General features: G+C 44.5%; 1 protein-coding gene across 3 annotated transcripts in view; it reads right to left on the reverse strand.

Moving 5' to 3' along the window:
* Positions 1-456: 456 nt before the first annotated feature.
* The window catches only part of LOC311602370 (uncharacterized protein), a 40,904-nt gene continuing 28,606 nt past the window's right edge, over positions 457-12,754 (reverse strand). Inside the window, exons 2-3 of one of the 3 annotated variants that reach the window (XR_014780734.1) lie at positions 2,578-2,724; positions 457-2,017 (exon numbers count right to left, since the gene is read on the reverse strand). Coding sequence is in view for 1 of the 3 variants with exons in the window: in XM_084790322.1 (XP_084646448.1) it covers positions 1,792-1,850; positions 1,949-2,017 (128 nt within the window). In the remaining 2 variants the exon portion in view is untranslated. The remainder of the gene's footprint in view (positions 2,018-2,577; positions 2,725-12,754) is intronic. The other 2 variants (XM_084790322.1, XR_014780733.1) reach the window with 2 other exon arrangements.

Below are 12,754 nucleotides of genomic sequence, written 5' to 3' on the forward strand. Positions count from 1 at the left end.
GGTAGCACATCCAGACACATTTCCAAAGAAGTCCAGCTCTTCTCATCTTAGGAGACATAGGTGTAATTGCTTTTATCAAGGAAGGTCAAATAGTGAGGGGATAGTCTTTGGCTTTGTGGTTGGGAACATAAGGGACAAGGATTTAGCAGAGGGGTTTCCCCAGGCCATCTCATCCTGGAAGAAGACCCTGCATCCCATCCCTAAGGTTTATGGCTTTCACCTAAGCAAGAATGAGACCTCTTGAGCTTTTGACCTCCCTGCTGCACATAAGTAACAACAATAGGGCCTATTAAATGATTCATCTTCCCACAAGCAGTTTCAACCCCTAGTATCTGTCTTACTACTTGTACTTTTTTGAGTCATCCTTAGGAATATCAGGTTTAGAAAAATGGCCCCAGGGTCTCTCTTTATTTTCAAAATGAAACTCACACATTCCCATGATGAATGCTTCCAAGGCTACAAGAGAAACCCTGTCCCCCAAAAGACAAAAAATCAGAGAGCAGGTGGATATCCTGTGAGTTCGAGGCCAGCATGGATTACAGAGCGAGTTCCAGGACAGCCAGCACTGTTACACAGAGAAAGCCTGTCCCCCCCCCCCAAAAAAAAAGGCAAGGAAAGAAAGATGTAAAGAAAGAAAAACAATAAGGATGATGACTTTTATTTGATGCCAGAGAAACTCTTTACGGGAACACAGAAACCCTAAAACTGCAAGATGCCAACCAAGTTGAGTTAGTGTTGTAGCTCTAAAATAAATCCTTGGTGCCTTTACATGTCAACCGGGAGCTTGGCAGCAAATGTTAGGGTCTGAGAGTGGTCCTCTGAAGGCGTCTACAGAGGGCAGGTGGAGGATGAATGGCAGAGGTGGTAAGTTGCTATGTCAGCTTAAAGATACGAAAGCCGAAGAGACCCGTGTTAACCTCAAAAGTAGGGACTGCTTATTTCAAACATCGAGGGGGCAGGCAGTGGGAAAGGGGTGTCTTTGAAAGGAGAAAGTATGCTTGGAGTTTATATAGGAGGTTTGGGGAGTGCAACTGCTGGGCCTTACAGCACTTGCAAGCCTGCAGTCTCCCTTCTGGAGTCGTTTGTCTAGACAAGGCCATTTTATATTTTGAAACTGCCGTGGCCCTGGCTATCATGATGGGGGTCTTAATGGACCACCGAGGTTGTCAATGGTATTGACGGGGAAGGACCGGAGTTTCAATATAGGGCCTTGGTCAGGAACTAGCAAAGCTTTGTCAAGGTTTATTCTAAAAGCAAGTCTCTGGCACAAACGATGGAATCCCTAAAGGAAGAGCTGATTGGGGGCAGGAGCTGAGGCTTTCAGAGCAGGAGCAGAGCAAATGCAAGGTAGAGGCCTGCAGCACTGCTCTAGCGGGCCTCAGGAACTCCCAGCAGCTGACTGAGTCTGGATCTAAAGTCTTCAGAAAAGCATCCAGGCCTCTGGCACTGGCAAAAGCCAGCTGGCTAAGAGCTACCCATTGAGGCCTGTTGCAGCTGGGCTGATGAAAAAGCTGCTTGTATAAGGTCAGGCTGGCTTGTGTGTGTGTGTGTGTGTGTGTGTGTGTGTGTGTGTGTGTGTGTGTCCGTCCGTCCTGTCAGCCCAAGAAGTGAAAGCACAAGGTGGGCTTTCCATCTAGGTCACTGTATGTTCCCTCTCTCCTCTGTGTTGCAACAGAGGGAAGTAGGGCAGGGGGGACAGAAGGAGAGGGGAGGTGGAAGCTGAGCTTTCCCATCTGTCCCTGGCTTGGAACAGATTTGCAGAAGCCAGTTGTTGGGGAGAGATGAGCTCTTTCATCTCTGGTTGCAGTCTGTGCTGGGGGCCAGTCTTCCGCTGGCTCTGGTCGGCTCGGCTGTCAACACAGTTTGTTGAAGGCTCTTAGACAGAGGGGGCTCCAAATTACACCACCACCAACCTTCAGACTTGCCTGGGCACCCCTCTTCTATTTACCATTGACATCAGGACTTCTGCCAGAGCCTCTTCCTCCAGCCAGGGCAGGAAAATAGACACCACAAGTCCCTGCAATTAAATAGAAATAGTGATAATGCTGTTCAGGACTGGGCGTGTTGCTCAGTTGATAGAGGGCTAGCACGCACAAAGCCCTGAGTTCCACCCCTAGCAATGCATGAACTGGCTTTGGTGATTGTGTGCTTGTGATCCCAGCACTGAGAAGGTGGGAGCAGGAGGATCAGAAGTTCGTATTCATTTTTGGCTGCATACATAGTCAGTTCAAGGACAGCTTGGGATAGCAGCCGTGGAAAACAAATGAAAGAGAGAACAAGCAAGAGACAGAGAGAATGAATGTGCGCAAAATAAACAACAATAAAAGACAAAAGCCACGTGTTCTGTGATTTGTTTTTGTGGCCCCGGCCAACAAACATGATGGACAGTAAGGATTTAACATATTTGGGAAACTGACAAGGAAGGGAAAGTGGCAGGCCTTTATCCTGGCTTCCTAAAGACACTACAGCTCAGGTTCAAGAAAATGTACAGTTCATTTAGAACACATCCATGGGCACACTTGGTGGGAGAGGAGGGATAGAGCCCCGCTAAAACTCAAAGTTCTAAAATATGTCGACCTTACAAGTTGTTGTGACTTCCTGGGGAGATATGAGCACACATCTGTTCACGCTGCAACAACAGACGAAAGAAGCACTTCATTCAAGTCTAGCTTGGTGTTACAGGGAGCTTCCCGGGGCTTCTTCAGGAGCATGACGAGTGAAGGGCTGTGGACAGGAACACAGGTGGCAGCGCCTGGAAGCTGAGTCTCTGGACTCCCTGTACAACTCGCAGCAACGTGAGGAGAAATCTGAGGCTCTCAAAAAGAGGAGAGCAGTGGTTGTTTTCTGCATTTACACTTTTGGAGAGGGATCTTATGAGGCTTCTAATTTCTGAGCTTCCTGTGTTTAGTGAACCACCCTCTTCCCTCTTGGACTGAATGTTTTAATTTAGGGGAACATGGCGTAATGTATTTAATATGCCAAATAAATCCCACTGGAAGACATCCTTAATCTAATGTCATACTTCGCTGGGTTTCGGAAGGACAGATGTCATCAAAATCTTATATACAAATGCTTGGAAGATGCCTCAGTCGAGTATCTGCCAAGCGTTGTGAGAATCTGGCTTTGAATCCATAGCACTCAGCTAAATGATGCTGGGACAGCATCACAGCACGAGGGTGTGGAGCCAGGAGCAATCCTGGAGTTCATCAGCGAATTCCACATTCAGAAAGAGAACCTAGCTCACATAGGGAGGCAAATTAAAGAAGATACCCACACAAACATGTACGGATCTTAGGGACTAAGCAAAGCAGGTACTTTCAGGGGCACACTCTCCAGTTAACCCACCTTCAAAATACCCTTCATTTTCAGCTGCAACTCTACGGTGCCAGATGGCCATGCCCACAGGCATTGGCTGTTCGTCCCTGGAATCTTTGGTACGTGCTCTCTGAGATTTGAACTAAACAGCAAAAATCTATCTCCTCTCCTCTCCTTTGAAAACTGTAATCAAGCCAGGTGTGGTGGTGCACTCCTTTAATCCCAGCACTCAGGGAGGCAGAGGCAGGCAGATTTCTGTGAGTTCGAGGTCAGCCTGGTCTACAAAGCGAGTCCAGGACAGCCAAGGCCACACAGAGAAACCCTGTGTCGAAAAACCAAAAAATAAAAAATGAAATAAAAAAAACAGAAAATTGCAATCATAAACTGAGCAAAGTCTGGCATGTATTCCTAGACTGAGCATGCTGAGGAACTGGCCCACTTCTGGATGACTATGTGGAGCCCTTCTGAGCTGAATCTGCATGCTTCTCCGGTCCATGGACAGCATCCTTCCTTTGCGTCTTGGCTGTGCTTACTTAGGCTTTGCATTCAGCAAAATGTGAGCCTTTTGTGTTTGATTACACACACACACACACACACACACACACACACACACACACACACACACACACACACACACACCAAAACGGCTTCTACAAACTGACGCATTCCACCTGGGAGAGAAGCTCATTAAAACTCAAGAAGTTCTAAAGGGAAGTTCAGTAGACTCAGAAAATCCCTGCAAACTGACTTGCCGCACCAGGCCCCTCTCCCGCCCCCCAAGCTTATTTATATAATCAAGAGAGACTGCTGAGGGACATTTTCAGAGCATCCAAGCTCTGAAAAAATGATTGGGCACATCTGTGAGAGTTACAACAGTTATTGGTTATGTATGAGTGGAACTGGTAGTTTAACAGTATTGGCTACTATTACAATCTTAAGGCTGTGGGCCCATCTATCAAGGCCACCCTTCTCAACAGCCAATATATAGCCTTAAGGTTATAATAGAGATGTCCTTTATTTTACATATGTAGGGAAATGGATGAGTGGACTTTGGGTTGAAGAATAGATACATAGGCCCTTCAAATTGGAGGCAGTGAGACAATCACCCCTTTATCACTTAAGTTTTTTGTAATAACTTTAATCCTTACAAATCCTACTTTAATTGCAGGAAGGCATTGTTTGTTTGCTTGCTTGCTGTTTTTTTCCTTCCTTCCTTCCTTCCTTCCTTCCTTTCTTTTCTTTTTTTTTTTTAGACATTTTCTTACTGTGTAGCACTGACTGGCCTAGAACTTGCTGTGTAGACCAGGCTGACCTTAGGTTTACAGAGATCTAATTCAGCCTCCCAAATGTTGGAATTAAAGGCATGAGCCACACACCTAGCCTGGATTGTCATTTTATCAAGCCATTCTGTAAGTGCCAAAAATTAGTGCCATCTTTCATTGTTCACGTGAGAACATTTATGTGCCATGTAAGCATTTTACTACATTAATGTTATAACTGGAAAGTTTAGCCAAGCAAAGAGCTAAAGGTCAGCATTTCAAGCACATCTCTCTCTCTCTCTATACACACACACACACACACACACACACACACACACACACACGTGTGTGTGTGTATATATATATGTGTGTGTGTGTGTGTGTGTGTGTGTGTGTGTGTGTGTGTGTTTTACCACTTAAAGATGGGAGGGATCAGCTGGCCATATTGGCACACACCTCTAATCCCAGCACTCAGGAAGGCAGAGGCAGGCAGATCGCTGTGAGTTTGAGGCCAGCTTGGTCTACAGAGTGAGTCCAGGACAGCCAAGGCTACACAGAGAAACCCTGTGTCAAATAAACAAAAACAAAACATAAAATGAGAGGGATCAAAATAGCTATGTATTTCAAGAGTATCTGAGGACAAGTTTAATTTGAGCTATGATGTGATGATGTGGTTCATTCTGTGACTTGTCAATTGGAGCAGTTTCACATTTGTTATTTACATTGTAATATGCATAGTGTAAAGACACAAAATACAGCGAGGACTGCAAATGAAGCTAGGTGACCTCTGGTTTTTATTTAATAGTTTGTTAACAAATTAGTAACTAACCTAGGGCTCCTGTTGTGTTTGCTAGACCTAATGTTTGCTCAGTACTTAAAGTTCAAAGTTCTCTTTCTAACTGGTGGACAGTAACTGCTGTCTGTTGCACTTAACTTTTTTAATTCTTTCCTTGTGTAAGCTTTGAAGTTTTCTTTTCTGGACCAGAACCCTCAGAAGTAGCTCCCCCAAAGCAGACTAATGGGCCACACTGCCTCCTTTTTGACTTGTTTCTCTGTATTAATTTTTTTTTCTCCTCTCCTTTTGGATGTTTGCCTATCACATTCCTGGGATTCCAAGTGACCCCATTTATGACTGGTGGCCTTTCTCTTTGGTTCCAGCGATCCACCTTCTCAGCCATCCCCCTTCGTAAAGTGCCCTCAGAGCTTGCACCCTTTTTTGAAGCTGACTCACTAGCACAAGGAGGCCAGCATTGTTTGCAAGTTCTCCAGAGGGGCACTGGACAGGTATCCTGAGCTCTCTGCAGAGTACAGGGGCACTGGACAGGTATCCTGAGCTCTCTGCAGAGTACAAGGGCACTGGACAGGTATCCTGAGCTCTCTGCAGAGTACAGGGGCACTGGACAGGTATCCTGAGCTCTCTGCAGAGTACAGGGGCACTGGACAGGTATCCTGAGCTCTCTGCAGAGTACAGGGGCACTGGACAGGTATCCTGAGCTCTCTGCAGAGTACAAGGGCACTGGACAGGTATCCTGAGCTCTCTGCAGAGTACAGGGGCACTGGACAGGTATCCTGAGCTCTCTGCAGAGTACAGGGGCACTGGACAGGTATCCTGAGCTCTCTGCAGAGTACAGGGGCACTGGACAGGTATCCTGAGCTCTCTGCAGAGCACAGGGACACTGGACAAACATTTTCTATTTCTGTAGCTACCCATCCTCTCCAGTTGTCTCCAGGACACTCTTTCTATATACTTGGTGAAGAGAATCTCTTTGAAAGAAGATGAATCTATAAAATGGTAAACACGCCTTTAATCCCAGCACTCAGGAGGCAGAGGCAGGTGGATCACTGTGAGTTCAAGACCAGCCTGGTCTACAAAGTGAGTCCAGGACAGCCAAGGCTACACAGAGAAACCCTGTCTCAAAAAAACGAGAGAAAAAAAGAAAAGAAAGAAAATAGTAAACACCATCAAGAGGCATGGTAGCCCATGCTCATAATCCTAATACTCAGGAGGCAAAAACTGAAGGATTATGGTGATTCAAGACTACATAGTGCTTTTCGGGTCAGTGGGGGCTCCATAGAAAGGCTTTATTATTTTTTTTAAATGTGTGTATATACAGAGAGGGAGGCCACTTAAAGCTGTTGACCATACATTATGGATGGCCCAAAGAAAGTGTGCTTTGTCCCTTCAAAGGCATAGCAAGCTGCAAGTGGAAAGCTGTACAAGAGGCACCCACCTATTCTTAAAGAATAGGAAGTCTATTCCTTAAGATTCAAGACAACAGATGGATTAACTATATGGTGACCCCAGTGTGGGGAACCTCATGAATGTTTGTCCAGGTACAATTTAGCAAATGTTATCATTTGTCTATATTCCATGTATGTTGCACATTCAGAAAACCAGTTGTTACCTCTTTTTTTCCCCCAAGACAGGGTTTCTCTGTGTAGCCTTGGCTGTCCTGGACTCACTCTGTAGACCATGCTGGCCTCAAACTCACAGTGGTCCATCTGCCTCCGTCTCCCCAAGTGCTGGGATTAAAGGTGTATGTTACTACTGCCTGGCTCAGTTGTTACCTCTTTTCTTTTCTTTTCCATTTTTGTTTGGGGGGCAGTTTCAATAGAGTTTCTCTGTATAACTCTGGCTGTCTTGGAATCTGCTCTATAGACAAGATTGGCCTTGAACTCACAGAGAGCTGCCTGCCTCTGCCTCCTGAGTGCTGGCATCAAAACAAAAAGAAAAAAGAAAAAGAAAGAAAGAAATTGTGCAAACACCTTTAAAAAAATTTTTTTTTGTTTTTTTTGAGACAGGGTTTCTCTGTGTAGCCTTGGCTGTCCTGGACTCGCTTTGTAGACCAGGCTGGCCTCGAACTCACAGTGATCCGCCTGCCTCTGCCTCCCGAGTGCTCGGGATTATAGGTGTGCCCCACCACGCCCAGCTACCTTTTTTCAAAAATTTGAAGCTTCACAAATTCTTTATAATTTAGTGTGCAAAATATGAATTTCTAGTTGCACATAATTATGTAATTCTCTAATAATTAGGTTACGTGTTGAGGCAGGAGTTAGCTCATGATAAGTAGAAAGAAAAAGAGCCTAAGGTGAAAACTACAAGTTATTCTGTATGCTACAGTGGGACTGGATATTAAGGCTAAAACAACAATTCCAGAAGCAGCACAAAGAGTCATTTATAGCTGGGCATGAGATAGCCAAGTAGGTCTGAAAAGAGACAAAGGGGCTCTAAGAAGCAAGGCCAGTGGCAAAGGCAAGGTACCCTTTTGGAAACCTTTCCCCTTTGAGAAACACATGCTAGGCACTGTAGCGCTGTCATATTACAGCCTTTAATATATCACTTCTAATGTAGCTAATTATAATAGACTAAGCTGTAAGTAAAGATGGTATCTAACGATCCCTCCCGCTTTCAGGAAAGAGACCCCAGACCATCCTGCAGTAGACAAAGAGAACACTGCAGCTGCCTTCTGGCAACTGTGAGAACAAAAGAATGCTTAATGAAATTAACAGCACATGGGACACCTGCAAGGGCAAAGGTAGCAACACCAGCAAGTAAAAAATAGTCAGCAGACAGTCAAGAACAGCAACTAAGATAGCCAGAGAGAGGACTTCGAAGCATTAACAGCAAGACACCTGCAGAGTCACAAGGTAGTGATGCTGGCCAAGTGAGGAATGGCTAGCAAATAGTTAAGATCAAGATACGTTAGAGAAGGCTCTGGAAGGGGGTGGGGGAGTAGGGGGCCTTCAACCAACCCTGACTGGGTGAGCAGCACACAGAAGGTGAGTGAGCATATGTCCAATTGGACCAGGATATGCTAGTTGAGATTGCCCTGTGCTCTGGGCTTGCTTTTTCTTTTTTCTTTCTTTTTTTATTTTTTATTTTTTTTGAGACAGGGTTTCTCTGTGTAACCTTGGCTGTCCTGGACCCACTTTGTAGACCAGGCTAGCCTCGAACTCACAGAGATCTGCCTGCCTCTACCTCCCAAGTGCTGGGATTAGAGGCATGCACCACCACGTTCGGTTCTTTTTTCTTTTCTTTATTTTTTTTGAGCCAGGGTCCTTCACACAAGGTGGTCATGTGCACCTCTTAGGATGGGAATCTGGGTCTGAGGTCTCAAGAAAATGCCAGACCGGGCTGGAGAGATGGCTCATCAGTTAAGTGCACTGACTGTTCTTCAAAAGAGACAGGATCAAATCCCAGCACCTACATGACAGACAGCTCACTACTGTCTGTAACTCCAGTTCCAGAGAATCTAACACCCTCACACAGACAAACATGCAGGCAAAACAACAATGCACATAAAATAAAATTAATTAATTAAAAGGCAACACAATGACAGTACTCTATCAAGTTATTTAGGTTGGGCGAGGCGTGGTGGCGCATGCCTTTAGTCCCAGCACTCGGGAGGCAGAGGCAGGTGGATCGCTGTTTGAGGCCAGCCTGGTCTACAGAGTGAGTCCAGGACCACCAAGATATCATAGAGAGACCCTGTCTCAGAAAAAAAAAAAGTGATTTAGGTTAAATAAGAAGTTTTACTTCTGCAGAAAGGTGCATAGCTGTGTCAAGTCAAGCAGGCAAAATTACAGGGGTGGGGCGGTCCCCCACTAGGTGTTCATTCCTGACGGAAAGGAGGTCCTCTGCCTTACATTCTTACACGATTTGCAGATTTCTAAGAAGAAAGGAAACCCAAGAACATGTTTGGACTTCAAGTGCTGACCCTGGGTGAATCTGAATTTCTGCCAAGCAGTGTTCCTCCTCCTCCTCTTCTCTTTTGAGACATGGTTTCTCTGTGTAGCCCTGGCTGTCCTGGACTCACTCTGTAGACCAGGCTGGCCTCGAACTCACAGTGATCCACCTGCCCCTGCCTCCCGAGTGCTGGGGTTAAAGGCGTGCGCCACCACGCCCACGCCTGGTGCCAAGCAGCTTCTTTACAGAAAAAATGTAATGGGATTTTGTCTTATGTAACTCTTTTCTAGACTAGAAAAGACAGTACATTTCCTACAGCCTCACACCTGTGTTAAAAGAAAGAGAGCAGATGTATTCGGAAGGCTAAAGAGGAAAGAGGGTCCCAGTATACTGGTGGAAATGTAGTGCAGTATAGCCATTGTACAACAGAATATAGGAAGAACTGGAAAAAATTATAGATGAACTCACCACACAACTCAGTAGTCCTTTGGATTTGCATTCAAAGGAAGTGAAACCAGAACCCCAAAGAGACACCAGCAGTTCTTGTTCAGGGTATCACTACGTATAGAAGCCAGATGAACGGATAAAGAAGACTAGGATAAGCCTGGCTTGGTGGCTCACATCGGTAATGCCAGCACTCAGCAACTGAGGCAGGAAAATTACCATGCGCTCAAGGCCAGTCACAGCTATGTAGTGACTTTCTGCTCAGCCTGAGCTATACTGAGAGAAGCAGCCTCAAAAATCGATTTTGGGCTAGGAATACAACTCAGCTGGTAGTGTTTGCCTAGCATGCAGGAAGCCCCAGGCTCAATGCCCTCACCTTATGAAGCCCAATGTGATGGGCGGTGGCGGTGCACACCTGTAACCCAGCACTCAGGGAGGCAGAGGCAGGCTGATCTCTCTGAGTTCGAGGTCAGCCTAATCTACAAAGGAAGTCCAGGACAGCCAGGGCTGTTACAGAGAATCCTTGTCTTGAAAACAACGACAAATCTTTAATATGTCTAAAACTGTGTTTATAGTCATGCTACATATAAATGTACTTTATTTATAAATACAAGATAGAGGGAGAGGCCACTTTCTATCTTCTGTTCTATAGCTTTTTGTATATTTTGTGAAAGTTAAGCCTAAACCAAGTAAAACAAAATAAACTTGAAAAAAAAAGCTTAAAATAGTATTTTAAAATCAAGAGTATTTTAACCAAAACACCTAGAAAATTAAGTTCTGGGTATGCAGAATTGAGCACTTAAATCAAACACTTAAAAAAAAACACGATTGATTGGTATACTTGTATGGCAGGGTATCTCTAGGCTCAAGCTGTTTTCTTTAACAAGCTGTGGTTGACCCATTAGGTGACACCTGTAATTTAGTGTTGGAATGAGTGTCCGTTGTTCAGTTGGCTATATGAATGCTAAGCTATACTTGTAAGTAACAGCTGTCCAGGCTGGAGAGATGGATCAGATGAAGCGCACTGGCTGCTCTTCTAGAGGACCTTAGTTCAATTTCTAGCACCCATAGTGGCTCACAACTGTCTTAACTCCCATTTCTGGGGACCCGATTTCTTCTGACTTCAACAGGCCCAGCACGAATGTGGTGGACAGGTATATATACAACTAAACATCCATACACCTAAACTGTATTAAACAAAAAATAAAACAATTGACCACACATAGCAAGAATGTTACAGAAGACTTGAGTGTGGCTTTGTTGGGAAAAGAACGTACTTTTCTGGCTAACTTTGAGGCTTCATATTCCTCTAACTAGAACAAAGAAAACAAGTTTCTGTCATCAACAACTGGGTTAACATGGAAATCTTTGGCTCTGTATGGGTTTTCTTTTCAACCTTCTCTTGTTTACAGGACTATTCCTTCACTTCAAGCTCACTGACGCTTGTGCTGGAATGAAGTTTTTCTCCTAACTGGATGGATAGATAGATGATAAATTGATCAATATATGATCAATAGACAAATATATGATAGGTAGATATGATTGATAGATACACACATACAAGATAGATAGATACATACATATAAGATAGATAGATAGATAGATAGGCAAATAGTTACTCAAGTCCAAGTAGACAAGAGGCTTTCTTACTCTGTGGAAACTTAGAGAACTTTCTTGGATGGACAAATATGTGTGTTCCAACTTTTTCTTCCATGGATCTCCTCCATATCATGATTGTGGTGACATATTATATGACACTCTGTACTCTGAAGAGAAGGTCCCACTGATGGACCCCAAGCCTCATGGCACACACCTTAGAAAATGACAAGACAAAATCTGAATAGTTCTGGGAAACTGCAAGGACTTTTCATGTAACCCAGTCCTCCATTAAAAAAAAAAAATTTTTTTTTTTTTAAAAGCAAAGCCTCAGACCTGGAAGCATTCATCATGGGAATGTGTGAGTTTCATTTTGAAAATAAAGAGAGACCCTGGGGCCATTTTTCTAAACCTGATATTCCTAAGGATGACTCAAAAAAGTACAAGTAGTAAGACAGATACTAGGGGTTGAAACTGCTTGTGGGAAGATGAATCATTTAATAGGCCCTATTGTTGTTACTTATGTGCAGCAGGGAGGTCAAAAGCTCAAGAGGTCTCATTCTTGCTTAGGTGAAAGCCATAAACCTTAGGGATGGGATGCAGGGTCTTCTTCCAGGATGAGATGGCCTGGGGAAACCCCTCTGCTAAATCCTTGTCCCTTATGTTCCCAACCACAAAGCCAAAGACTATCCCCTCACTATTTGACCTTCCTTGATAAAAGCAATTACACCTATGTCTCCTAAGATGAGAAGAGCTGGACTTCTTTGGAAATGTGTCTGGATGTGCTACCCTCTATGCCTTGAGGAGATGTGACAACACATTAGCCTGAGCATTGCCAGAGTAGCCTGAGTAGGTATATGGTGGACCATAACTTATAATCAGCCAATTGGAGCAGGACCTACGCTTTGGTCCAATTGGCTATCCCTTTGGCTACCACATATCATCAACATAACAAGGCCAACCTCAATGGTTTCATCCAAAATGGGAACGGCATTGGCCCTCATGTTTCTATAGACTCTGCTGAAGTTCAAGAGGAGCCCCTAATAAGTTTAATACTAGAAACCAAATAGCAACAGGACTTGGGTCAGTGTTATGCTAGCAATCTACCATAAATAAAAATGTAAGACAGGATGCCGGGTGTGGTGGTGCACGCCTTTAATCCCAGCACTCAGGAGGCAGAAGCAGGCAGATCACTGTGAGTTCCAGACCAGCCTGGTCTCCAAAGCGAGTCTAGGACAGCCAGGGGCTACACAGAGAAACTCTGTCTCAAAAAAAAAAATGTTGACAAGATAAAAGATGTATCCTAAAATCAATAGAATTTAAATTACAGGAGTTAGTCTGTCAAGGATATAGCAAGTCAACTGGAGGTCACCAGTGAAATGGCATGGAAAAGTAGACTAGCCCTCAATGTGATGTTAGCACACAAAGGGGGATCTGTGTGATGGCAGGTAGT

Source organism: Acomys minous, assembly GCF_964271855.1.
Source record: "Acomys minous genome assembly, chromosome: 7".
Taxonomy (NCBI): Eukaryota; Metazoa; Chordata; class Mammalia; order Rodentia; family Muridae; genus Acomys; species Acomys minous.